Below are 27259 nucleotides of genomic sequence, written 5' to 3'. Positions count from 1 at the left end.
TTTTCACTCCATTGGTACCTTTCCATGTAATTTATTTATTAAAGTTCCTTTTACAGAGCTTAAAGTGACTCTCTTTTTTAGCTTTTTTAGCTTTTTTTCATAGCTCCCCTCTTTTTTAGCTTTTTCTGAGAAAAACTCACTTTTTTAGCTTTTTTCACTTCCCATGTGAAATTTTTTTTTTCGTAAATGCGCTCAGGAGCGAAATAGCGACCAGCACGTCCCCATATGCTTTATGGACCGTGCGTGACATGATAAGGCACTGTCGTATACACATGTAGTGTACTACATTTATATAAACTAGGGTTTCTTATTTCCCGGTCTTTTGCTTGTCCCGGGATTCCGGGATAAAAGTGAACTGTTTCCCGGGATCCCGGGAAATCCCGGGATATAATAAATTATTTTTAAAATATAAAAAATATCTTGAAATCGAATGATATCATTATTTTTCATTTTTTAAAGTAATTTAAGTGTTCTACAACCTCCAAAATCGTATTAATAATGATGTGTAAAATATGTATTAAAAATACCTTTGAATTACGTAGAAAATTCACAAATAAAAAAAAATTTGTTAAAGTTTGTTCGAAACTGCTTATAACAAAAATTGCCTACGAATTGAGTTAAAAATTTAAAGAAAAAAACTGAACTTTGATCAAACTTCTAACTTAGAAAATGATATTTTTTATTTAAATAAAACATAATACAAATATTACTGTAAATTTTTATAATGAGATTTTAAGAAACAAAGATGGTCGGATACTCCGATCACTCAATCTGGTTCTTAATTTGGTAATAAAAAGTCCTGCTGCCGAGAATGCCCTTTCTGATTCAATCGATGTGGGTGGAATCGTTTTTAACGCATTTAACAGAAGACAGATGTTGTGTGTTTTTTCACCTGTAGCCTCAAAGATTTCTATTTCGTTCTCGAGACGCGTTTCAGTACTGCTTTTGTTGTCCACTTTTCTTGATCTGTCTATCTCAGCTTCTTTGATAGCAGCATCAAGCTTTTCAGCTAAAGTCATTGCAGATGAGCTTGCGACATCTGGTAGTTGATCTGTATCACCGGAAGTAGAATCAGTAGATACTTCAAAAAGACGATCTAACATCTGTTTTGCTGATAAAATTAACATAGTCTTGGTTGGTAAGGCTGGCAAACTTTTTTCACTTGGGAAAGTTGAAACTTTTCCATAATTCTTTCCACTATTGAGATATTGTATGAGGCCAGTCAGTTTTACATTTCTTCTCTCTGCTATGCGTCGAATAAACGACTCTTTTAGTCTTCTTGAAAAAGGTGTGTTTAGTTGATTTAACTCATTTATAATAAAAGAAAAAATACCTTCCGATGAAAGTAAAGTCGATCCTCTGTTGCCAAGCTTTTCTGCTCCAGCTTTTAATGGCTGCAGTGATGCCACGATGTCACGAATTACAGTAACTTCTTGTTTGTCAAGATCAAAATTGTCCGTATCTTTATTACAGTCAATGATTGCTTTCGATATGGATGATCTTATTTTAATAAATCGCTCTAACATGGCTAAAAGGCTATTCCATCGGGTTTTGGAATCCAGAAATAAGTGCAAATTTTTCCCATGTTCCTGTTCAACGTATTTTTGTAAGATGTTATTCTTTAAAGGTGATTTGCGAAAAAATTTTGCTATTTTTCTAACCTTATTAATGATTTGAGAACAGACGATTTCATTACCTAGTGTGTCATGTAATTCAAATGAAATATCTATATCGAAAGGATCTTCAGCCAAACGCTCACACAAAACACTTTCAAAATCAATACTATAACTAAAGTCTTCTTCATCTTTCTCAATATCGTCATTGCGCTCTTCATCTTCAGTTTGAATTTCTTCAGAAAGAGGGACTGCTACTGAAGTGGTTGACTTTTGGTACAAAACATCACATACCGCTAAATGAATTCCGTGTGCATAACATAACTGATGCTCACATTCAATTAACCTTCCAAATTTCACCATTACAGCTGCACCATCAGTAACACAAGCCACCACGTGTTTTTCTAAAGATATGTGAAATTCTTTTAACTTTTCTTTGATTACTTGGACAGCAGTTTCTGCAGGTAGAACATTGGAAATCTTCACCATTCCTAAGTTCCAAAATGTTCCGTCACTTTTGTGTATGTTTATATTTAAATACCGGCGATTGTTTAGTGAAGTATATTCATCCAAGGATAAACTAAACCTTGATCCTCCATTTATTTGGCTATCAATTTCAGAACATAATCGTTGTTTGATTTGTTTGTAATGCGAATGGATGAGATCCATTACATCTGATGGATTTTTTGGTAAAGTGTATCCTCTGTCTGTCAATGATTTTCTGATGAACTCACTTTTTGTAATAGAGTTGATAGAGATGCCATCTAAAGTCGCAAGTTTTGTTACTATTTCTTCACACGTTTCTTTTTTAATAAAAAGCGATGGTAAGGTTTGTTGAGAGGCTAATCGCTTACTGCTAGTTTCTCCAGTTTCCTCGGCTGTACGCTTAGTACTAGTGACAGATAATTTGTCAATATTATGCTTGTTACGCAGATGTCTGATAAGGCCGCTTGTTGAAAAACCTTTACACTTTATCTGTGTTTTACATTCATTACAGGTTGCAAATTCTTGTTTCAAATCCTTAACGAAATATTTCCAAACAAATGATTCTGACATTCTTGATTAAAGGGATTGGTTACGAACAAAATAAATTATAAATTATAACGTAGTATAAATGTAGATAATAGGCGATTACAGGAAAATCCTTGAGTTAACTCGCAGCTCACAAATTCACAAAAGGAAGTGTGACATATGCACAATTTATAAATAATTTTAATTTCAGTTATTCACATCAGATTTGTTAAATTTTACAGGATTGTATTATCTTTCAACTTTAGGGGAGTAAAGCTTTTTTTATTTTCTCCCGCGAAAGTAATAGATTCTACTAGTCCCCCACTTTGAACGACAACAAAGTGCTAATCGTTTTATTACTTTGTTTTCAAAAACTCCCTTATCTGTCAGTAGTGAGTTAAATGACTAACAAATTGTTTTTGCACTCGGGGGAATGTTTTCTTTTAAATTTAACAACTAGTATTGACAGTAATGAAGTCTATAATTTTGTTTTTAATAATTAAAAAAATATTGATAAAATAGCCAAATAAATGTTCGGGTCACAATTACTAAATGGTATTGCTACGTAATAAACATAGATTTTAATTGTTGCAAAATTGAAAGTATTAAATTTGTAAATAGCGTCCCAACTGAATAAAGTAATGAATAATCTGCCAAGTATTGAATAATGTCACCGTAGTGTGTCTGTAAAAAAGCAAAGTAAACTACAACACGGTTTCATCAGAATCAAAAGTATTAAATTTCTTATCGTGTTATGATCGCGAGACAGCACAGCGATAACACCGAGCGAGAAAATCGCGTTGTCAAAAAAGCTGCAATAACTTATTTGAAATTAATTGGGATTTGGCCGGTCATTGAAACCAGGAGAAAAAGATAGAATGTGTAGTATTATGGTAAAGGTTAAACGTTCCACATTGTTATTTTATTCAATTGCAATTGTGCTCATAATAATCGCGAGAATACAGAGCTCTCACTCTGCCAGATAATTCACTGCAGGTGGTAGTAAGGAATTGTTTTTCGCAAAATTTCTGTAAATATATATATATATACAAATTTTTAAAACCTCTGTTGGAATCACTTCAGAACGTATCAATTGAGGATTACTACAAAGCCCGCAGTTCAACAATTATTTATTTTTGAGACATATAAACAAAAAAAACTAATAAGCAGGCTTAAATTAATAAATATAAATGCATTCCGGCATTCTGACAGTTTATGAGTTAATTATACTTTCTATTTGTAAAATTTCTTCAATCTTAACACAAAATAAGAAAAAAGTGAACTTTTAAAAAAATTGCGGGATTTCCCGGGATGAGAAAAATTTCCCGGGATATTTCCCGGGGTAAAAAAACAGCCGGGATCGGGATCCCGTTTCAGAAACCCTAATATAAACTAACAAAACGAGGAGCTTCCCAAGGCTTGATACTCTGCGCATGCTGTAGGAATTTGCATGTGAGTTCTCCTTGCTTGTATCCTTGTGAAATACCGATCTCAGCGGCACTTCGATATAACCACACTGCATTAAGACATAAGTACACTTCTAGTTCAGCGTTAAGAGTGATTTTTATACAGCATTATTTTTAGCATTTGTATTTATTTAAGTGCAGTGGACAAAAGAAAGAAATAGATTTTATTTAATACTAACAGTAGAAACTCCTGTTTTAGCAACGGAAAATCGTATAGAACCCAATACTTTCTGAAGTAAGTTGCTAAGCAAACTTCTTCCCAACCGCCTGCTATTCTTTAGCTTAAATGATGACATTACTCGTTTTTGACTACCGTAGAAAAACCAAAAATAATAATTGTTGAGCGATAATAAATTTGATTTCTACTGTTATTATTAAATAAAACGTTGTAGGACACTCGTTTCAAAGCTTGTATCTTTCTAGCACTCTGTAAAATTAAAGATCGAGCGAATCTCGTGCCAGGAAATACAAGATTTTAAACTAATATCCTAAATATTAATAACTTCTGTAGATAGGTGTCAGCGTGCGCACCAGAGACATGTTTAGGGTCATCGTGTTGCCTAGGTCCTTGTGGTCTATAGTGTATTTGGGGCAATGTAGCCAGTAATGAAGTGTAGTTTCCGCTGCGCCACAATGGGGGCATCCCGGGGAGTCGTGTAGATGCCGTGAGTAAAGGAAATTGGTAACGGGGCCGTCTCGGTCCGGAGCCGGGCCAAAAGCGTCTCCGCTTGGCGAGATGACACGCAACTGTACCTCCAGGGGGCGAAAGGGCGTAGGTGGTCCTGGCCTTTGTTGCGGAGCACCGCTGACCAGGAATCCGTCAGGGTGCCGATGGTGGTGTCCTGCAAAGCCCGGGTGAGGTCACGTGGCATGAGGGGTTTCCAGATGGAGCCACAGAGCGGGTCCCCAGAAAATTACAGCCTCTAGGCCCCCCATAACAAACTCTGGCTACACCAATGCGCGTTAATTAATATGGAGGCGAGACTCGATTCAATTACTTTTTCATTTCAGACGTTAATTACAGTGTTATTTTAATGTAATTTTATACATAATGTATGTTTATTATAATTAATAAATCTATATAAGAATAATATCTGTGTCTAATAAAACAAAGCGATTATAAAAATAAAAAGCGTGCGTTCCATCTCGATCTTTTGTAAGCGAAATTTTATGATTTTAATTTTTAAAAAATGAGATTTTTATTTATAATTTCTGTAATTTGTTCTATAAGAGCAAAAAACTAAACTTATCAAATATCAACTCTCTGTAAATAATTTCATCATTTACTTATTAATGTCAGATTTGTTAAATTTCATGGGATTGTATTATTTTTCAACTTGAGGGTAGTAGAAAGCTTTGTATATTTTCTCCCGTGAAAGTAATAGACTCTGCCGGTTCCCCACTGTGAAGGACAACAAACTGCTAAATGTTTAATTACATTGTTTTCATAAACTCTCTTCTCTGTCAGTTGTGGGTCGAATGACTAACAAATTGTTTTATTGTATTCAGGGGAATAGATTTGGAGACTAGTATTACCAGTAATGAATTCTGTAATTTTATTTTTAATCATTTAAAAAATATTGATAAAATTACCAAATAAATGATTGGGTCACAATTACTAGTGGTATTGCTATATAACAGACATGGGCAAATGCGACTCCGAGAGTCGCATGCGGTCTCGAGTCGCATTTTTGAGTTTTATGTGGCTCTTGCTGAAAGTGTTAATTTCTGCCTTTTATTATTATTTTTACAGTTTTATTTCCACAATTTTGTGAAAATATGTTTATTAAAAAAATTCAATACTTGTTTTATATTATATAATAAAATCAAGGTACAGAACTGCAGTACAGAGTAAAAAAGTACAGAACTGCGGCTCCCATGCATTTTGCAAAACCTACATTTCGGCTCCCACTGAACTTTTGCTTGCCCACCCCTGCTATATAATGAACATGCAACCCACTGATTCTGCCAGAAGTTGTTTTTTTTCTTCTTTAATTACATTTTTTTTATGAAGAAATCAAAAAATGTACCTTGAAATAAATGGCATTTGAAATTTGGCATGTTATATGGAAACACATTCTGGTAGTTATGTTACTATTCCATTTGCTTTGCTGTGTAATGGTGGGAATTCTGTATGGGGCACATGAAAACTTAATGCGGGCCTGTTCTGGCTTAATGCAGTCTTACTGGTCACTTTTCTGGAGTATAAACTCAGCCTAACTATTTTCATATTTAATCTTATCAGTCCACTTAATAATCAATCTAATATCATATGCAATGTTATTGATACAAAATATGTGTGCGTTTGTGTGTTTTTTTAATAATGCCTGTTTTCGTTCATTTTAACACTATTAGCTTTTTTAGCTTTTTTTCAGTGTGAACTCTCTTTTCTCACTTTTTTTTATTGCCATGACTGCTTTAAGCCCTGCTTTTAGAATGTTAAATTTTTGCTAGCCTTTTTAGCTCTCATTTTATTTTCACCTACTGCTTCTACAGCTGCATAGAAATCTTCTTCACTGTATTGAAAATGTCTGTAGGCTTTCTTCTTTTTATTTATTTAATCTGCCATTTTGAATTTATCTAAATAAAAATAAATTCAGATAAATCATTTTAATGTGCAGCAATGAATGACCACATAACTTTGAACTATGGTCATTTACTGGTACAAGTTAGTTTTTTGGTCATTCACTCATACATTAGTATGAAATAATGTTCACGGGTTTTGAATTTTGTGCTCAGAAATGAAAATAATGCATATTACTTTATCACCATTAAATGACCAAAATGTTTCTTCACTGGAGAAGAATCACTTTTCAGATCCAGTGAGTGACTACCCCCTATCTACACACCTTTAAAGGTCAGAATTAATTTTTGTACTAAAACCATACTTTAAATATCTACAAAACTATTTCTTTACTCAATGCTTAGGAAAAACAATAAATAATTATTTTAAAATGCTGCTATATGAATTCTTGCACAATTCTTACCTTATCACTATGCAAGAAAGATTACACCTTACACACACATCTCAAGAAAGCTGCCATATTTAAAACTACCACACGTTTCTGAATGACCAATGAAAGAGGATATTTCAAAGTGTAGTTGATTTTCAATAATTCGGTGCTTCTGATTAGTTTTTTTGCCGTGGCACTTATTTTAAACAAATTTCTGACAATATGGTCATTCACTGGTGAACTACCCTATAACAAATTTTTTACATTATAAATAATAGACTTCAGCATTTGCAAATATAGCTTTCTGTTCAATCATGTATGTGTTTCTGTGTGGTAAGTTCTCCAAAGCAATTTTATGTACACTTTCAACAATCTTAAAGACGAATTTAAATTCAAATGATTGCATTCAAATGGTTCAAACATTCCTGTCGTAAAATATAAAGATCGTACGGAAGCAGAGTATTTTACTTTTGTTAAATGTTGCAATTTTATATTTATTTATGTAATGAAACTTAATACCATTGGCCATGTTTAATTTTACTATTTTTTACTTAAAATATAAAGATCATATTTCTGCAGACCTAATAAAGTGATTCCAGTTCTCTTAAACAAACTGTTTAGTATCTTGAATTATGTGAACTCTGTTTTTGTGAACAGTTGTATATATTAGTGAAATATAGCTAACAATGTCAAATGTTCATAATTTATAGCAAGACCTATTATTGCTCATTTTAATAAGGACTATGCAAAATTTGTTGCATAATACTTTATTATGAGAAAGTCTGGATGGAGAATTATGTAGGTGGGCCTTAGATCCACACAAATGAGCAAAAACTTGTTGCCACTCCATTAATTTAAGAAAAACTATAATTACAAAATGATACAGATCATGGATTTCTTTATAATAATTATAAAAATTTTGTTTGTCATTTTATTGCATTTTCATGTGAATTATATTTAAAATTTAACTTCTAACATTTTGATTTACAATTTTTAGAGCCGTATTGGTGAAAGAACTGGCTTACACACACTTACCTTTGGTGGACTTCGAAGAATCGAGTTCCAGCCAGTTCATGTCGGTAAGTATTGCCAAGCTTTTAAAATATAACTTGCTTTTTGATTAGTTTTTTAAAAGTAATGGGAGTTGTAATAATAATAGAATTCCTATTACTATTGTAATTTCCATTACTTTTGTAATTACAATTCCATTGTTAGTCATAATGATATAGTATACTAGCTACCTTCAGTGCCCAATACTGTCAGACCATCCAGATTATATGTGGTATGCTGTGGATTTTTTGAGTTTTCAAGATTTTCTTGCCTCCCTTCTCATTAACGAATTTTACTGTGGATCATGCTTGTTGGTAATTGGCAAACTTGGTATAGTCATTTGGCCATTTGTGCACAAATCTTGTTAAAAAAAACTAATTCTAATTGATTTACAATCTGGTAAAAATCTTTCAAAAAAAAAAATGATACTCTCCTATCACTTTTTGGACTATAAATTAAGTTTGAATTGTTTGCCACATTGTCTTTACCCCACAGGTTTTGGAAGGAAATGCAACTTCTAAGGGCACTCTCTACCACCTAATTTTTTAAAATAAATTTAACAAATAATTTTGTTTTGCATCCACTCACCTTTCTTCAGCAGAAAATCAAGAAAGAAATATTATTCATAACATTATTGGGTAGTTATGGCTGATATCTTATTGGCTTTACAACTTTTCTGTCATGTCGTGTAAAAATGTCTAATTCTCAGGTTTATTGTTTGTTTCTTTCAAAGCATCTTGAAAATGTTTTACAATTTTCTTACTGAAGCAAAATTTTGGGTGAAAGGAGAGGAGCACCGAACTCTAAAAGCTCGGCGGATCAAAGTTTTTGCACAAATGAAAGTATCATTTACTTGGTTACCCTTTCATGATGAGGAGCAACCAAAAGAAAATTAGAGTACTTGTACTTTTGTTTAACAGGACCCAGAACTAACATTGAATCCTCTTTGCACATCTTTAATCTCCTGATTCTTGACAGAGCTATCAAAACCAGAATTCCATTGTTTGAATTTTATTTGCACCTGGCCATAATATCTGTGGTTGGGTATTGAAAGTTTCTAAATTATACTATATGTCCATTGAAGTTATATAATATCAAATGAAGATTTCAAAAAGTTTTAAGGCAATCTGTCTACTTTCATTTCAAATAATTCTCAATTGAATCTCAGCACTGCACTCAACAAGAATTTAAGCCAAATACTACTTGCTAGTGTCAGAAGATGTAAAGCTTTCCATCAATAAAATTGGAAGAAATTATGGCTCTGTTCCTGTATCTTAATCATCTTAAATGCCTTTCTAATTGTGAGGATCCTAAAATGGCGCCGAGAATTCGGTTGTTTTCAAGATCGCTACCTCGGGAAATTTCGGAAAGTCAATCGGAGCAAGAACGCGCATCGGGCTATAAACCGGACATCTGTAAAGCATTTCTTCTAAAACAAACACAACGCGGTAATAAACGACGAAGGGAATGTCGCGGTGCTCGTATACAAGAGTCGAGATGTAAACAATTAACAAAAAAGGGGAGAAAGAAGAGAGACAGATGGTCAAGGACACCTGTAGACCATATGAGCCCGGGATCGTCGCGAAGGGGGGGGCAGCCACAGAACGTTTGGCGGATCGGTTCAGCCCGATGTCCGCGAGAGGGGGCAAACTGTGTAAATTATGTGAGTAGCTGTCAACGCCCGGGCGCCGTCCCCGGCCGAATTTGGTTTTCGTCTTGCTTAGAAACAGTAGACTGACCAATCGAAAAAAGGAAAAAGGGACTTAAGACCAATCAAGAGGGAAGATTCGGGGGAAAATCGTATAAAAACCCCCGTATCAAGGTCAGAAGGGGAGACGACGGAGCTTTCTACCCGGAAGTGGACGACGGTACTCCAACCAGCCACCTACTCCTTCGCCGACGTCCGTCACCGACCCCATCGGACTCTCCTACCCGACTGCCCCGGGGCTTTACCGACGACTCCGACAGCCTTCTCCGATCGCCGTCATCCGGAGCGCCTTCTGCCGCAGACGATCTAGATCGCATCTTGTACTGTAGGCCTACCTTGTAAGTTTGTTTTGAGGTTAAAATAAACGGTTATTGTAAGACACTTGTCATCTTTGCCTCTGCCGCCACCACCCACATACGATCGGTCCCTAGGTTTTTCCTGACGTGCAATTAACTAATTGCCCCCATATGTCGGCAGCTTACATTGGTGTCAGAAGCTCGGGATTTAATAGCCCCACAAAACTTTAGTAGGTTACGCCGACAAAGAGTTTTTCTAACAAGTGGGTCGAACGATGGAGGCAGATGCGAGTGTCCCGACGCGACCTCGTGACGGTGGCAGTGGCGGTTCTCTTCCCTCCTTTTCCGCGTTTGGAGGATTGATCCCGACGTTTTCGGGTGAATCAGGGCGCGTCACCGATTTCTTCGATACGTTAGGAGAGATTGCTAGTCTGGCAGGATGGACCCCTCGGCAGTGCTTGAGCATAGCCAAGTGCAAACTCGCGGGTGTAGCCCGAGATTTTGCATGGCGAGACCTCAGCATGAAGAGCGTAACGGACTTTGAAACTTTTCGGAAGCTGATGATCCAGCGTTTTGACCAAGAACCATACAGCATACGTGTCCAGAAATTCCATACATGCTCTCAAAAGAGAGACGAGATGGTCCAAGAATTCGCGGTCCGCTTGCAGTCCCTTGCTAGCGCGACAAGCATAGATCAGACGGGTGCGAACGAAGAGGAAAACGCAATTATCAAACGCTGCCAACAGCGTGAACTGGACGAGAAATTGCGCGTTCAGTTCCTGCATGGCTTAACTGACAAGCTAAAAAGAAGAGTCATGACTCATGACCCAGAAACTTTCGCTGATGCATTAAAAATAGCTATTCGCGAAGAAACGATAGATCAATTGGCGGGAAAGACGCGAAATTCAATTGCCGGCATCACTGATGCAGTGGAAAGCCACGACACGCTGGCGGAAGAATCAAACTCACGAAGAGAATCGGCTCTCGACGCAAAAATCGCGCAGCTTTCGAAGCAATTAGCGACAATAGGGAAAAGACTCGATCAATCGCCCGCGCCTAAGCCCATAAACAATTTCCAAACAGATGAGCCCTCGCGAACAAACCGGACACAAGGAACTGATAGAGCGAATGATGGGATGCGAAATCCACGGCATTCCCCGAATGCGCAGCGACGCCCGCCGCAACAATTTCCCTCGCGATCTCAGCCCGCCAATCTGCAAAGACAACCCCGTGCGCGATATCCTTGCTACGGTCCCTATTCGGAACAAGGTCCAATGCCCCCTTGGAGAGGGAGTGGGGATGGATCACCAAAATTTCGCGCGATGAATCCTAATTGGGCAGAATACGGAGGTTATATGCCGTCGCCACTCGACTGGTACGGGGGAAACGCTTTTCCTCAGTATCCCGGGAGGTGGGGAGCGAATCAAGAAGCCCCCGAATGGCAAACCCCCATTAGAAATCTGCCAAACGCCTTTAGAGCTAGTCGGTCAGGACAAATACCCTTTTCCCCTGCGCGATTTAGACAATTCGAATACGAAACCAACCGACAAGGTGCCCCGTTGCCCTTTTATCCCCCGCGTTACGGTCCAGGTTGGCCTGGAAGTAGCTTCGAAATGGAGCGCACACCGAACAACGTAGCCGCTCCTCGATTTTTAGCGTTGCCTGCCCCTGAAAATAGACCGGTAGACAATAAACAAACGCGAGACCCCGACAGAGTCACATCAGTTGCATTTAGAGACCGAAACAGCGAAATAAATCGACCGTCAGTAGGTCCCGACGTACCACAATTAGCGGGAATCAATAAATCAAGAAGTAGAGAATTACCTCCTTGTACCATGATTTGTGAGATAGAAAATAGGAAAGTTCAGCTGACGATAGACACGGGCGCAGCTGTTACCTTGATTTCTAGGGATCTATTTCCCGACACAGCGCAATTGCAGCAAGCGGAGACTAGAATGGTAGAGTTAATAAGTGTTACCGGACACGTTATCGAGACATTCGGAAAGTTTAAGTTAAAATTCCAAATCGGACGTTTGACCTTTTTCCATGACTGTTATTTAGTGTCTCCCGAAATTACTATGCCTAACGATGGACTCTTAGGTAGGGACTTTATCCAAAAATATGACGTTACAATCTCGGTTAAAAACGCGACGCTCAGTTTCCCCTCAGGAGACACGGTGACGTTTTGGGGATTAGCCGATATGAAAAAACCCGACAATGGTTCGGAATTAAAGGAAATCACCGAGGACAATCGCACGCAACCAAGCGCCGAGCTAAGCGTACCGCCGAAAGACGATTTAAGTTTACCCTTAAATAGCGACAGCGAAAATAGAGTTTTGGAAAGCAAGGGGATAAAGAGGAAAAATAAACATACACAAAAATATAAGCGAAAGACTAAACGGGGGAAGTTAAAACAAATAACGGTTGACAGCCTAGAACGGGGAGAGGACGATTCTCCTAAGGAAGTAACGTTAGTCAACGACTACGTTATTCCCCCAAGATCAGAAGTCATTGTAGAAGGGAAGGTCCGCAACCAGCTGACAAGTCAATTAGGAGTTGTTGAACCAACACCTCAGGAGCGAGAGGGAGTGTTTATTGCTAGCACGTTAGTTAAAACACGGCAATTTGGTAAAGTACCCGTTAGAATAATGAATGTAAAAACACAACCGGTTAAATTAAACAGAGGGAGTAAGTTGGGAAATTTCCTCTTAGCGGAAGAGGAAACAAAAGAAAGCGCAGAACAAAATAAGATGACGCGATCAAATGCAGACGATTTGACTAGAGTGCAATTTGCGAATTTATTCGATTTTAGCGAAGTAGGAAAGGACAAATTAACCCCTTTGGTAGATTTATTATACAAATACAGACAAGTATTCGCGAAAGACGATTACGATCTAGGCTATTGTGATTTAGTAGAGCACAAAATAGACACTGGAAACAGTCCCCCTATTTGTCGTGCCCCGTACCGAATTCCATACGCGCAACGGGAAATAATGGATGAGATAGTGGAAAATATGATCAAAAACGGCGTAGTTGAACCGTCCAGTTCCCCCTGGTCGGCACCTGCGTTATTAGTCGCAAAAAAGCCCCAAGGCTACAGATTAGTTGTGGATTATAGACAATTAAATAAAGTTACCAAGGTAGACCCGTACCCGTTGCCCCATATCCAGGAGTCATTGAGTTTGCTGGGAAAATCGCGATACTTTTCCTCCATGGATACTTTAAGCGGATTTTGGCAGTTGCCTTTGAGCCCCGAATCGAAAGAAAAGACGGGGTTTAGTACTCCCTCGGGGCACTACCAATACAATCGGATGCCAATGGGCGTTACCTGTGCCCCAGCGACATTCCAAAGATGTGCGGATTTAATATTAAGCGGTCTGAAGAACAAAATTTGCCTCGTCTACATGGACGACATCTTGGTATTTAGCCCAGACTTCGAAACTCACTTAGAACGGATGGAAATTGTCCTTCAGCGCCTGGCGACAGCGGGTCTGAAGTTGAAGCCCCGAAAATGCCAGCTGCTGAGGCAGCGAATAAAGTTTTTAGGGCACGAAGTGTCGGAAGATGGTATCCGGCCCGACCCGTCTAAGATCGAGTGCGTTAGAAATTTTCCCCAACCTCAGAATGAGCGAGATGTTAGAGCATTTCTGGGACTGACCGGGTACTATAGACGTCACATTTCGCAATATGCAAAAATTTCAAAGCCCCTTTCGGACTTACTTAAGAACGATGTAAAGTTCCACTGGGCCGAGGAACACAAAACCGCGTTCGAAAAATTAAAGGAAATTTTGATAACTGCACCCCTATTAAGATCCCCAGATTTTGGCCGTCCTTTTGTGTTAGCAACAGATGCCTCAAACACCGCGATAGGCGCTGTGTTATCACAGGAAGATGAACGGGGAGAACTCCCAGTGGCATATGCGAGTAGGCTGTTAAAACCAGCCGAAAGGAATTACAGCACCACAGAAAAGGAATGTTTGGCCGTGATATGGTCAATCAAACACTTTAGACCCTATCTTTACGGGAGAAAATTCACAATAATAACGGATCATAGACCCCTTAGGTGGCTTATTAATGTTAAAGACGAAAGTTCGAGACTTAGTCGATGGAATTTGGCGTTACAAGAATATCAATTCGAAATAATCCATAAGCCAGGCAAGGCCCACACGAACGCAGACGCGCTAAGTCGAATGCCCGTGGCAAAGATCAGCGAAATGCAACCTATATACAGTAAGGTGCAGATAAAAGAGCAACAATTAAAAGATCCCTTTTGTAAGCGAATCAGACAACAATTACTGAGAGACTCGTCCTCCCAGGAGACAAACCGAGAAATCGCGGATTACTACTTAGACGCCGACGAAACACTCTATCACCGGAAAGAAAATCCCGAGAGAAACGAGAAATGGGATAGAATAGTCGTACCCCAGGTTATGATAGACTACGTTTTAAGACTGTTTCACGATATCCCTAGTTCGGGACATGTAGGTAAGAAAAAGATGCGAAAGAAATTACAGACACAGTTCTTTTGGCCAGAGATGAATAAGAACATCACCCATTATTGTGATAGTTGTCAAGAGTGTGCGGTGAGGAAAAGGCCCCAACACGGACATCAAGCCCCATTGCAGACGTTCCCTCGAGTGTCGAGGCTCTTCGAACGCACGGCACTGGATATCCAGGGTCCCCTTCCTATCACTAGTAGCGGCAACAAATATCTATTGGTCTTTATCGATCACTTTTCTAGATGGGCAGAAGCGATTCCGTTGCCCGATATTACCGCGAAAACAGTGGCGAAAGCGTTCGTCACGCAAATTATTCTTAGACATTCGGTCCCAAAACAATTACTCACTGACAGAGGATCCAATTTTGTCTCCAAAGTCATGAAGGAGGTCTGCGAGCTATTGAAAGTGGAAAGACTCCTTACCACAGCTTATCATCCCCAGTGCAACGGAATGGTTGAGCGATTAAATAAAACACTAATTGACATTTTAACGCACTACGTCGACGCGGATCAGAGAAACTGGGACGAGATGATCCCGTATGCGCTCTTTGCGTACAACACTACAGTACACTCAAGTACCAACGAGACACCTTTCTTCCTCCTGTACGGACGTGATCCGACCTACCCCTTTGATATCGTCATTGAACCGAATCGACCCCGATATGACATAAACGAAAATTACGCGAGCGAATTGAGAGTGAGGATGACCTCAGCTCATAAATTAGCTCAGGAACACGCGGAAAAGGCCGCGAACGATAGAAATACCTATCATCAACGTAAGCACAAGCCATACAAATTTTCAATCGGAGACAGGGTCTTCGTTAATGAGGTAGCTACACCCGCGGGAGTGAAACGAAAATTGGCGCCTCGATGGCACGGTCCCTATAGGATAATAGCGGAAACGAGCCCCGTAGACTTCATAGTCCAACACATCCAATCCGGGAAGAAATTGCATACTCATGCTAATAGATTGAAGCCTGCAATCGCTAGGATGGAGTTCGTACCCTCCGATGCAGGAGAAAAACTCCCCGACGCGCAAAACGCAAAATCATCAATACCAACCGAAGCGCAACCGCAGACGGAACCGGTTGACCCTTGGGATGAAATTATTTTAGAGTCGCTGCATCAAAGCCGGTTAGATACCACGAACGTTGCCGAAAGCACAGGAGTTGATCAACCCGCAACTCCGTCCCAACCTACACACAACTATGCTCTCCGAAGCCAAGGACCAGTATGCGAATATCCCTGGGTCCTTCCCAGATCGTCGGGAATTATACCGCCGGAAGTGGGGGCGTTGCGGGAAGCGGAGACTGCCGAAATGACTCAGCAAAGCGAGGGCCACCCGCGGCTGCCACCTCCCACTCCGACTGGATTATTTGGTAATTGTAAATGGTAGCTCCTCTTTATTGCGAAAGAGAGGCTATCATCTCCTAAGCGGAGAGAGGTCCATTGTAAATACGCGTGTTCATTTAAACAAATTGTCGCGAACCGGGACTAGTAGTAATGTAAGACTCCCTTTTTGATAGATGACGATGGAAAAATCCGTAACAATATATTTGTTCGTGCTGATAAGTTACATTGTGTATGAAGTGTCAACAATTGTGCCCGCCTTGACCAAAGGTGTCGTATTTCTTCACCAAGGAAACTTCCTCATGACCACGAGCCAGTGGACCATGGTTATCGAAATATCGTTCGAAGAATATGACAATTACCTTCGTGGATTACATCGTCACCTGTCCTCTTTAACTCCGGTCGTCAGAAGAGGGAAACAGAAGCAAGATGATCCCATGAAGCCCTTATGGACTCTAGCCGACGCGGAGTTGACAAACTTACAACAATCCCTCGCCGACTTCGAGGCGGAATACAACGAATTAAAATCCACCGTAACCCTAGGAAATCCCTCTCGAGCAAAACGAGGATTAATCGACGTCGGAGGGAAAATCTTAAAATTCCTTTTCGGAACCGCTACCTCGGAGGAGGTGGAAACAATGAATAGCAGGATAGACAAACTATCCCGCAACCAACAAAAGTTTGTACACATATTAGACGCCCAGACAACCGTCATGAACCAAACCCTTCAAGCGGTCAAGGACAACCGGAAATACATCGATATGATGATCCGACGACAGGACTATTTAGATAAGGAACTTCAGGTATTCAGTTACACATTCGTCGTGAGTACTGCACTTCGATACGCCGAAAATGCCGTCATGGAATTCCGAATCGGCATCACGAACCTAAGACAAGCGATAGAGATGCTAGAAAACGACCGACTTAGTTCCTATTTCCTGCCAAGGTCACAATTGGTAGAGGCGTTAACGGAAGTAAACAAACACTTGCCCAGCGGGATTTCGCTGATCGAGACTTTAAATGAAGACAATGTCTTTAAATACTATCAATGGATAACCACTACCGCTGTAGCACTTCCGTCAACACTAAGAATTTTCGCAAAATTCCCACTAATTACTCCGGAAGGATACTTTGATCTATACGAGGTAGTGAAATTCCCCGCTTATTTCCCTATTTCGAAGACATTTGCTCATTATCAAACCGAATATCCGTACATCGCCTTGTCCAGGAATCGGCAGCTTTACATGCTATTGGAGGCCCACAACTTGCAAAAATGCACAAACGGCTTAACCACGATCTGCGCACCGGAAGTTGCAGTCTGGAAGCTTCCGTATCAATCGTGTGAATACGCCTTATTCATGGCAGACGAGCCAACTGTAAACCGACTGTGTAAAAGAAAGGTGTCAGTTTATCCAAAACCAGTGTTCCGCCGTATCGACGAGGAAGGAACTTGGATATACTCCACCCCGTCACCTTTAAATTTAGTCATCGAATGTAGTCAACTGAGAAACCCACGACGTTCACCAGTTACGATGATTAAGCTAAATAACACAGGAATCTTTAAGTTGCCCATGACTTGTTCCGGCCACGTACCCGGCGTGCGACTCACGTCACACTTCCAATCACGGACTTCCTTTAAAGTTACACTCCGAAACCACTATGTGATACCAGCAATACCGGACGTTCTCAATCTTACGGAAGCGAAGATACTACGGGACTATATCCAAGAAAACGTCACCTTAAACGTCCTTCGAACCAACGAACACGATTGGTCATTGGAATTTCCGGGATGGAAATTACGAGATATAAGCCGAGAAATAAAATCAGTTAACACGGATATTCTCTCGACGACACCGAGTGTGTTAAACTATCCCGTCTCAGCATGGAACACGATCCTCATAGCCTCTTGCGTTACTGTTCTGGCGACACTTTTAATCGCTTGGGGATGCCGCAAACTATTACGCTGCATGGGAACCCGAAGATCTGCGAGTCCTTACCCCTCTTTCCGACGGGAAGAGCGAATAGAACCGGACGCCGTGGAAATGATCGAACTGATACCCGTAACTGCGGAAGCCGGACCATCGTCGGGTATCCCGGAAGCAAGAAAAGACGAAAGGGAGAAGTTAACCGTAGCCAAACGGGAAGAGGTAGTGACGCCTCCCGTCAGAATTGAGACCATTCCTACCCAAATGAGACGATTATAGAACGGCGCGAGAGAATTAAATCATCTTAAATAATAGTATTTTATGTTGTCCGTGGCTTAGAAAATTTCTATTCAACCCAACTTTCTTTTCCTTTTGTGTAGAGACGAAAATATGGAGGAAGATCAAGTTGTGACGCCCCCCATGGAAACATCAAACCCGGAACAAGATCCGATCCAGGAGTCACCTCCAGATCCTGCCCTGGTCTCCCTATTTGAATGCCCCGTCTGTTACGACTACATGGAACCCCCTACCTTCCAATGCCCGGCCGGACACACGATATGTTCCCGATGTTCGCTGTACGTCCGTCAATGCCCGCTTTGCCGGGGAGAACTCAGGAATTACCGTAACTTGACGCTGGAGAGACTAGCCGAAATGGTGGCCTTGCCGTGTGTCTACAGAGGTAACGGCTGTCCGAAAACAGGACTTGTTCCAGAGAGAAAGGCCCACGAACAGGATTGCCCGTATCGAACGTGCTTATGTCCATCAATGGACGAAGTCTGCACATGGGAGGGCGTGTATCAACAGGTGATCCCCCACCTGACGGAACGACACCCTCACATAGGTCACATAAATCACGACGCTGTCAAGTTAGTCCTCATCGGGTTGGAAGCAACTCAACCCCTCGTATGGATAACACATCTCCACTGTCATCAGCGAGACTTTATTGTCCAGGTTTTTAAAACGGAAACCAGCGATGAAAACTCTCCCGTTTATATCATTGTACAGAATGTGGGAAGCCGACAAGAGTCGGGCCGCTTCCTGGGAAGAATCGAGATTCGCGGGCGCGGTAAGACGATGCTTTGGGAGTCCACTCCTCAGAGCGTAACCGACGATCTAAAGGCCACCCTGCGAATGAAGGACTGCTTAACCCTCAACATAAAAATGTTGGAGAGAATGCTCGAGGATCACATTTTGACGGTGATGGCGACCATTTACCCAGTGGGAACATATAGGGGCGGCGAAAGGCCCGAAACAAACAAAGCGGCATAAAGGACCCTAACGCCAGGAAATACGGACCTCCTCTTTATGAGAAGGCAACCCCAATCGCGAATAGAAACCGATCTCCAAAAAGAGACGGGGGAAGAGAGGAGAGAACCCGCCAATAAAGGACGCCTACGTCATTAACCAATAAAACCTTTTTCTTTATATTTGGCAGACAACGAAACAAAAGCACGAGTAGACAACATGGCAGAAGCAGCCGAAACCTGGGATTTGGAAGAGTTGGATTTAGATACAGTGGCCGAACTTTTCGGGTGGAGTGACGAAGAAGAAGAAGAAGAGGAGGAGAAGTTCCACGTATGTCCGACGGCGGTGCGGCACGCTATCGCTCGCGTTAGAAGTGCCCCCGACGAGGCTATTCCGGAGATGGTGGTCCTACCCCTGCAGGGAGAGGTGGACCCTGAAGTAAGGCGGGAAGTGGAGGAAGCGGCGAGGTACGCGGCGCAAAGGGCGAAGCATTTTCAAGAGAGGAAACTCCGGGCCCAGAGCGACCAACGTCGTGAGGAGGAAAGAGGACAGGAGCCTCTGAGAACGGAGGAAAGGGGGGCTTTTTCCCTTTGGGCTCCGCGAGGCATGGGAAGAGGCCTCGGAATGATGCGGGAGCTCCCCCAGCGGTACCCACAAGAGCGGGACCAGAGGTGCCCAGCGGCGGGGAGAGCCAGGGGCTGGTCTCCGAACCCGCGATGAAATGCTTGCCGGGCGGGGACCCCTCGGAGACCGGAGAAAGAAACCCGGAGGCCCCGACTTCTGGATGTGCCGTATGTGTTTTCTTCTTTTGTCCTTGTTCGTCTATCATATTGTATTCTTTGTAGTGTAGTTTGAAATTCTGTTTGTCTATATATATATATGTTTTATATTAAATCCTTTTTTTTGCTATATGGTCCGTCTAACAATTAACACAAAAATTGATCTGTCGCGAACAAGAACGGAGACGGTGGTCGGCAAGAGTAAATGGAACTCATCGGGGAGAAGTAAAATAGGATCACTACTTCCGGCAAAGTGGAGATCGAACTGGCAGCCGAGCTGCCAGGTAAAATGTTGCCAAAATGTAAGCAACATTTTTAAAAGGGCGGGAGCCCTGTGAAGATCCTAAAATGGCGCCGAGAATTCGGTTGTTTACAAGATCGCTACCTCGGGAAATTTCGGAAAGTCAATCGGAGCAAGAACGCGCATCGGGCTATAAACCGGACATCTGTAAAGCATTTCTTCTAAAACAAACACAACGCGGTAATAAACGACGAAGGGAATGTCGCGGTGCTCGTATACAAGAGTCGAGATGTAAACAATTAACAAAAAAGGGGAGAAAGAAGAGAGACAGATGGTCAAGGTCACCTGTAGACCATATGAGCCCGGGATCGTCGCGAAGGGGGGGGCAGCCACAGAACGTTTGGCGGATCGGTTCAGCCCGATGTCCGCGAGAGGGGGCAAACTGTGTAAATTATGTGAGTAGCTGTCAACGCCCGGGAGCCGTCCCCGGCCGAATTTGGTTTTCGTCTTGCTTAGAAACAGTAGACTGACCAATCGAAAAAAGGAAAAAGGGACTTAAGACCAATCAAGAGGGAAGATTCGGGGGAAAATCGTATAAAAACCCCCGTATCAAGGTCAGAAGGGGAGACGACGGAGCTTTCTACCCGGAAGTGGACGACGGTACTCCAACCAGCCACCTACTCCTTCGCCGACGTCCGTCACCGACCCCATCGGACTCTCCTACCCGACTGCCCCGGGGCTTTACCGACGACTCCGACAGCCTTCTCCGATCGCCGTCATCCGGAGCGCCTTCTGCCGCAGACGATCTAGATCGCATCTTGTACTGTAGGCCTACCTTGTAAGTTTGTTTTGAGGTTAAAATAAACGGTTATTGTAAGACACTTGTCATCTTTGCCTCTGCCGCCACCACCCACATACGATCGGTCCCTAGGTTTTTCCTGACGTGCAATTAACTAATTGCCCCCATATGTCGGCAGCTTACATAATATTAAAATAACTTCCATCCTTCTTTTCACAAAAACACAACAGTACATCCAGAAGTAGCTCTAATATTACAATTTTTCAATCCACATCCCACCTTAAAGCAAAAGAAATGAACTCCCTTTTCTCTCAAAACATTCTTCCTTTCAGATGATTTTGGATTTATATTTCCGATCTGAGCCATACATCTGTATGGTTGATGTTAGCATCCTCTTCATCATATTCCAAAAGAGAACTGTAGTCTACCAAACTTTAAGAACTTTCTCTGGAAGGCTGGATTCCACGAATGAATACAAAAATGCTGCAATTTGCTTTGGGGTCACTCATAACATTTCTAGTGAAGGAAGACACAATTTGTGCCGATTGTACATAGCATCCAAAGGGATCTTTTTCTGGTTGATGTTGACAACAACTAGTTTTAATAATTGTCTTAGTAAAAATCATACTCGCTTAACCTTTATTGTCCGGTACTGCTTAACTATTCGTAAAACAAATGTACCAGACAATAAAGGTTAAGTGAGTACGAGTTCTTTCAAGATTCTGGTATTTAGAATAGAAGATTTATAATTATCTTAGTTTTGCTCACTGAAATTTATATACAGTATCTCCAAAACGATCTTTGAAGATGTTGACGACTTTCAAGTAACTACCTTCTGAGAGGATAATTTTTTACTCTGAGTGGATAATTGACAAGAGTATGTCTTGTTTATAAAATTGTGCTGCCGTCAACAGGTGCAGTACATACCTTAGAGGTATGAAGGAGTACATGTCAGGGGTTGCAATTTGGCACAGAGTAAATCATGCACACAAAAAAAAAAAAAAATAGACTTGTAGGTACTTGAGGGAACCAAGAACCAAGTCAAAATAAAATACAAAATGGCAACACTCTTTCTACAAACAGGCGCTAGTGTGAGATTTGCACATGCATTGCTCGTTGGGAAGTTGGAAATGCGAATGTTGAGATTTGAGAAATTGAATTTTGACAAATGAATCTTTGAAAAAACCCATTTACCTGTTCTGTGTTATTCACCATGTATCTCTGGTCGCAACGTGCTGACCTTGACCGGTTAACCCGAGATATCTCGTTTCAGCATTGGAATGTTTTTGAAACTAGATGGTGCTAGTCATTATAATTTTATATTAAAATGAACTTCTGAAATATAATTTTTTTTTTGTTGTTTTTACATTTATTAATATATTTCTTTTGTTTGTGCAAAATAAAAAAAATTTGGACAATACAATAGCCACAATTATTTTATTCAAAAACGGGAAATTTTTGTTAGGCATCGACAAAAATTCAACCTGGGGTGAACGGAGAGAAATTTCGGCATCGGATAGGTTAATTTCACTGAAAATGCATCGTGGACGACCTCGTGGTCGAGGCCGGGCGAAGTTTGAGAATCGTGCTCGAACCAGCGATACCAAAGAAGATTGGAGAACGAGAACGAGATTCGCTGTGAAGGTTGAAGTGATCCCGCTTAGTAGTGAGTCTCCGAGACATAGTCTTGTCCCAAACATAGCCTTGCTGTTTTACTTGTTCTAGAACTAACCTTTGTCTAGCTCTAGAATTAATTTTTGTCAACTGCAACAAATATTGGAATTTATCCACATCACGAAGATGACAGACTGCATATATTTGTGAGAACCAAGATCACCAGCTTAACACATTCTATTAATTTTCCATGGAACTGTTTCAGTTCTGTTTTTGATAGCTTATATGGCCTTTTACATTTGTATAATTTACTATCTCTGATTTGTCAATGAGCAAAATCTGTGGCATTAACAGATTCTGGAACTCTTGTACTTTAATACTCCAGTCATTGCCACATTCATCTATAGAATTGTTTGCCCCAAGTATCCTCGATGCCGGTGTGATTTTCATCCAATAGTGGGTGAATAACCTTCTAATCCAACTTTGTAACTGTGCTACTAATTTTTTCAATTTTACATATTTGACTACCATGATTTCTCTATGTAGTTCTTTTTTCTCTAATGTATGATAGGTGTATAAATGATTACAGTTATGGTCCAATTGCATGGTAATAACACCAGAGAGTATGTTAAAATTGCTACCCCAGTATCCTATAAAAGGCTAGCAGTGTGTTCAGAATTTTCAGCATATCTGTTGTTTGAAGATCTTCAAAACACCATACAATACAGTCAGACATTATGCATTGCTGAAAAAGTTCGATGAAAAATAATTTATTACATCAATAACAACAAAGAAATATATTCACAATTTTCATATTGCCTGTCTATTTTATTGGCAATCTTTTTGCTTGTTTTGTTCATTTTTAAAATCACATTGAAATATTTACAGGAAGCAGAATGGTGATAACCATTTTCTGTGAGGGGACAAAGTGCTGTCGACATGTTTGATCGTACATTAAATCCATGCTTAGTAAAAGCTTTGATGCTTTTATTGTCAACTCCAAACATTTGGTAATAGTAACAGCATATAGCATCTTTGCTAGACCTATATTCACAACATGAGAATTCTCAATAGTGTGAGGATCTGAGAGTTATTTTTCCATAAATTTTTGCAAAAAGCTAAGTTATAAGAAGCTTTTCTTTATTCCCATCCATTTTCCATGGAATTTGCAAATAGACGACGACAAATGTTATTTTAACAGTAAACAGTCGACTAGGGAACACATGTTAAAAGGGGGTCTTTGACGCAACAAGTCCTTCCCTCTCTGAAAGAAAGTTTCAAAAATATGTTATAACAATCAATTGTTAAAGTGTGAGAAAGTTAACATTTAACTAAGTCCACAAAGAGAATCTACAAACAATCTGAGGAAATCCTAAACATGTTAGTCGATTTTGTTTAATTCCCTCTGCCCGGCGATGACACATTTGAAGTGTCGTCACTACCAAACAAACGGTCACCCGATCAGATTCCCACACCCGATGAGGATATAATGCAAGTGCACCTGATCTTCGGGGCGATCATCCTACAAAAAGCTACCTTTTGGTTTTCGTGCTTTATCCTTTGACGTGATCAGTCCCTAAGGGGATATCTTTAAATTTGTGAATTGTGCAGCTGTCGTCCCAAACGTCTCTCCAGTCCTCCACACAAAGTCTACCCCATAAACAACAATCAACTACTGCAACAAGGTATGATAATTCACCAGTTCGTGTACACTCTCTTAGTCGGTGATAGTTATTCCAAATTGGGATTAATAGCACACTCTAGAGTAGTGATGGCAAACCTTTTTGAGAAGTGGGTCAAATTTTGTTCATTATTTTTTTTTAGTACTAGCTCCTGGGTCACTAAGTCAGTAGTGTCACTTGGAAAGGGAGAGGGGAGGATGGTTAATAACGTCTTTTTTTTTTTTTGTTCTCACTTATAAAATCCTCTAAAAAGTTTTTCCTTTTTTTTTGTTTTACAACTTTTCCTTTTGCAAGTGAAGAGCAAAAAGTAAAGGTCGACGTCAAAAAATTGATATCGATGGGGTGATACCACGAATTACCGCACCAGGTGACACCGTGCCCAGTCGGCAGTCGCCTCTGCATTGAGTATTCGAACGAACAAGGAATAAAAAAAATCACATATATATTATGAAATATTATTTGTTAATAGATATGGTTACAGGTATGTATGTATAATAAAGTTGAAGTATATTTAATGAGAAATCTGTTGTTTATTTTCAGATAGTTTCTTAATATTAGGTTCATATTCCGTATTCGTCAGTTTAACGCATTTCGCTGTCAGTTCATTTTGAAGTTTATTTCTATTTGCAGATTTTACAAAATTCATTGAAGAAAACAATTTTTCACACAGATATGTGGGTCCAAACATTGTTAAAAAAGCATTAGCAAGTTTCTTCATTGATATAAAATTATTTGGTAAAGAATCCCATACGTTTAATATATTTTCAATTTTTAGTGTGGGATCATTATTATCTGCACTACATTCAGCATTTTTCCTTCTGCTTTGGAAATCAAGTTTGTTTATTTTTCCACAATATGCTACTTTGAAATTCAACTAATTCCATTTCTGAATCATGGATCATCTAGCCACATAAATTTGGTTAACTCCATTGTTTCGAATTCCGTTTTGTATGGATATAAAATAAAGTAAAATGTATTTTCCAAACTTTTAAATTGATTAAATCTCTCCTCAAAACCTTGTTTTATTTCCTGTATAACTTAAATTTTTTAATTGCATTTTCTTGAATGTCAAGCGTATTTTCAAAAATCATTGTTTTGAAAATGTTTTTGTAATTGAGGAAAATATTTTGTGATTTTCATTTCCAAATCCTTAGTAAAGATGCCAAGTTTTGTCATAAATATTTTAATATTTTCAAAGATCATCAAAACAATTTGTCCATTTTCTTGAAGTTTTTTACTTGGTTCATTAAAATGCCCAGTGATGTCGCATAAGAACATTAAATCATTTAACCAATCTATTGGGTTGTCCGGAAAGTTCGTAGCGATTTTTGATAGCCGACAGTTGAGACGCCGATTGACCCAAAAATGATTAGAATTGTACAAACCAATGAATATTACGATAAATGACCTTGAGACACGTCCGTTACAAAAAAAACCATTAAGATTATTCAAATAGCGTTTAATTTGTCTCGTTGCAAAAATGGATGCGAACAATGTGCATTATCGACACTTGTTTCTTTTCTTTTTTCGTAAAGGCAAAAATGCTGTACAAACAGCAAAAAAGATATGTGATGTTTATGGTGGGAGTGCTGTATCAGAATCAACTGTTCGAAATTGGTTTGCAAAATTTAAAACGGGTAATTTCGGCCTTGAAGATGCTCCTCGCTCGGGAAGATCTCCCGTTATTGAAGAGGACCAGATCAAAGCATTATTGGATGAAAACCCTCATTACACAACTCGAGAGATTGCAGACATAGTGAAGTCATCAAACAGTACTGTATTTCAACATCTAAAGAAGCTCGGATACGTGAATCGTTACGACATTTGAATACCTCATGACTTAACGGAAAAAAACTTACTGGACCGCATCTCCATTTGTGATTCTCTTGAAAGACGAAATGAAAATGACCCTTTTCTGAAGCGTTTAGTGACAGGTGATGAAAAGTGGATCATTTATAACAACATTAGCCGAAAACGATCATGGGGTAAGAAAAATGAATCACCATTAAAAACTCCAAAGGCCGGTCTTCATCCAAAGAAGGTCACGCTCACTGTCTGGTGGGATTGGAAAGGAATCCTGTACTACGAGCTGCTTCCACAGAATCAAACAATTGATTCTGATAAGTATCCCAATTGGATAAGCTGAACATGGCAATTACAGAAAAACGTCCGGAGCTGGCCAATAGAAAAGGCATTGTGTTTCACCAAGATAATGCCAGACCTCACACGTCTTTACGAACACGCCAAAAATTATTGGAACTAGGCTGGGATGTTTTACCCCACCCCCCTTATTCACCCGACCTTGCCCCGTCGAGACTACCATTTGTTCCGTTCTCTGCAAAATTCCCTTCATGATAAAAACTTTGATAGTTTGGAAGCTTGCAAAAACCACGTGGATCAGTTTTTTGCGGGAAAAACTAGAAAGTTCTACGAAGAGGGTATCATGAAGCTGCCCCATAGATGGCAACACGTCATTAAAAACAATGGCGCATACATAACGGAATAAAAGTATATTTTTAGTTTTAAAACAGTTTCTTTTATTTCTCTTAAAAATCGCTACGAACTTTCTGAACAACCCAATATATTTGAAAATTTGTCAAAACTATTGTCTTTTTCATTCAAAAAGAGCTTAATTTCTTCTAATGAAATGACAAACCGATTAAGAACTTGACCGCAACTGAGCCGTCGAACATTGTTGTATGTCAAAATCCCCGAATACTGGCACTCAATTTCCTCTAATAATTGTGCTTTATAATCAAGTCTTTTTCTTTAAAATCTGCAAAGTAGTACTACATTCTAAAAATGCTTGTTTTACAAACTCTCCTTCTGAAAGAGGTTTCCCCTGGTGAACAATGCAATGGGCACCTTAAACTAGCAGCTGTAATGTTATTTTTAGAATCAAAAAGTTTTTAAAACTGGTTTGTGAATTATTTATTCTCTTTTTTTCTTTTGTAAAAAATATGTTCTTTCTTTGTCTGCTGAAAACCAAGACTAAAATGCAACTTTTTAAATGTGTTTTTACATCATA

General features: G+C 39.8%; 1 protein-coding gene across 3 annotated transcripts in view; it reads left to right on the top strand.

Annotated features, from left to right (window-relative positions):
- Positions 1-27259, top strand: part of LOC136968932 (Fanconi anemia group J protein homolog) — a 108860-nt gene that overhangs the window by 65453 nt on the left and 16148 nt on the right. For all 3 annotated transcript variants that reach the window (XM_067263001.1, XM_067262999.1, XM_067263000.1), the window contains exon 15: positions 8042-8123. In XM_067263001.1, coding sequence (XP_067119102.1) covers positions 8042-8123 — 82 coding nt within the window. The remainder of the gene's footprint in view (positions 1-8041; positions 8124-27259) is intronic.

The sequence above is a fragment of the Centruroides vittatus genome, unplaced genomic scaffold (assembly GCF_030686945.1).
Source record: "Centruroides vittatus isolate TY-2023 unplaced genomic scaffold, ASM3068694v2 contig_166, whole genome shotgun sequence".
NCBI classification, from domain to species: Eukaryota; Metazoa; Arthropoda; class Arachnida; order Scorpiones; family Buthidae; genus Centruroides; species Centruroides vittatus.
The sequence above is the reverse complement of the archived record's forward strand: the minus strand, read 5'-3'. Positions and strand labels throughout refer to the sequence as shown.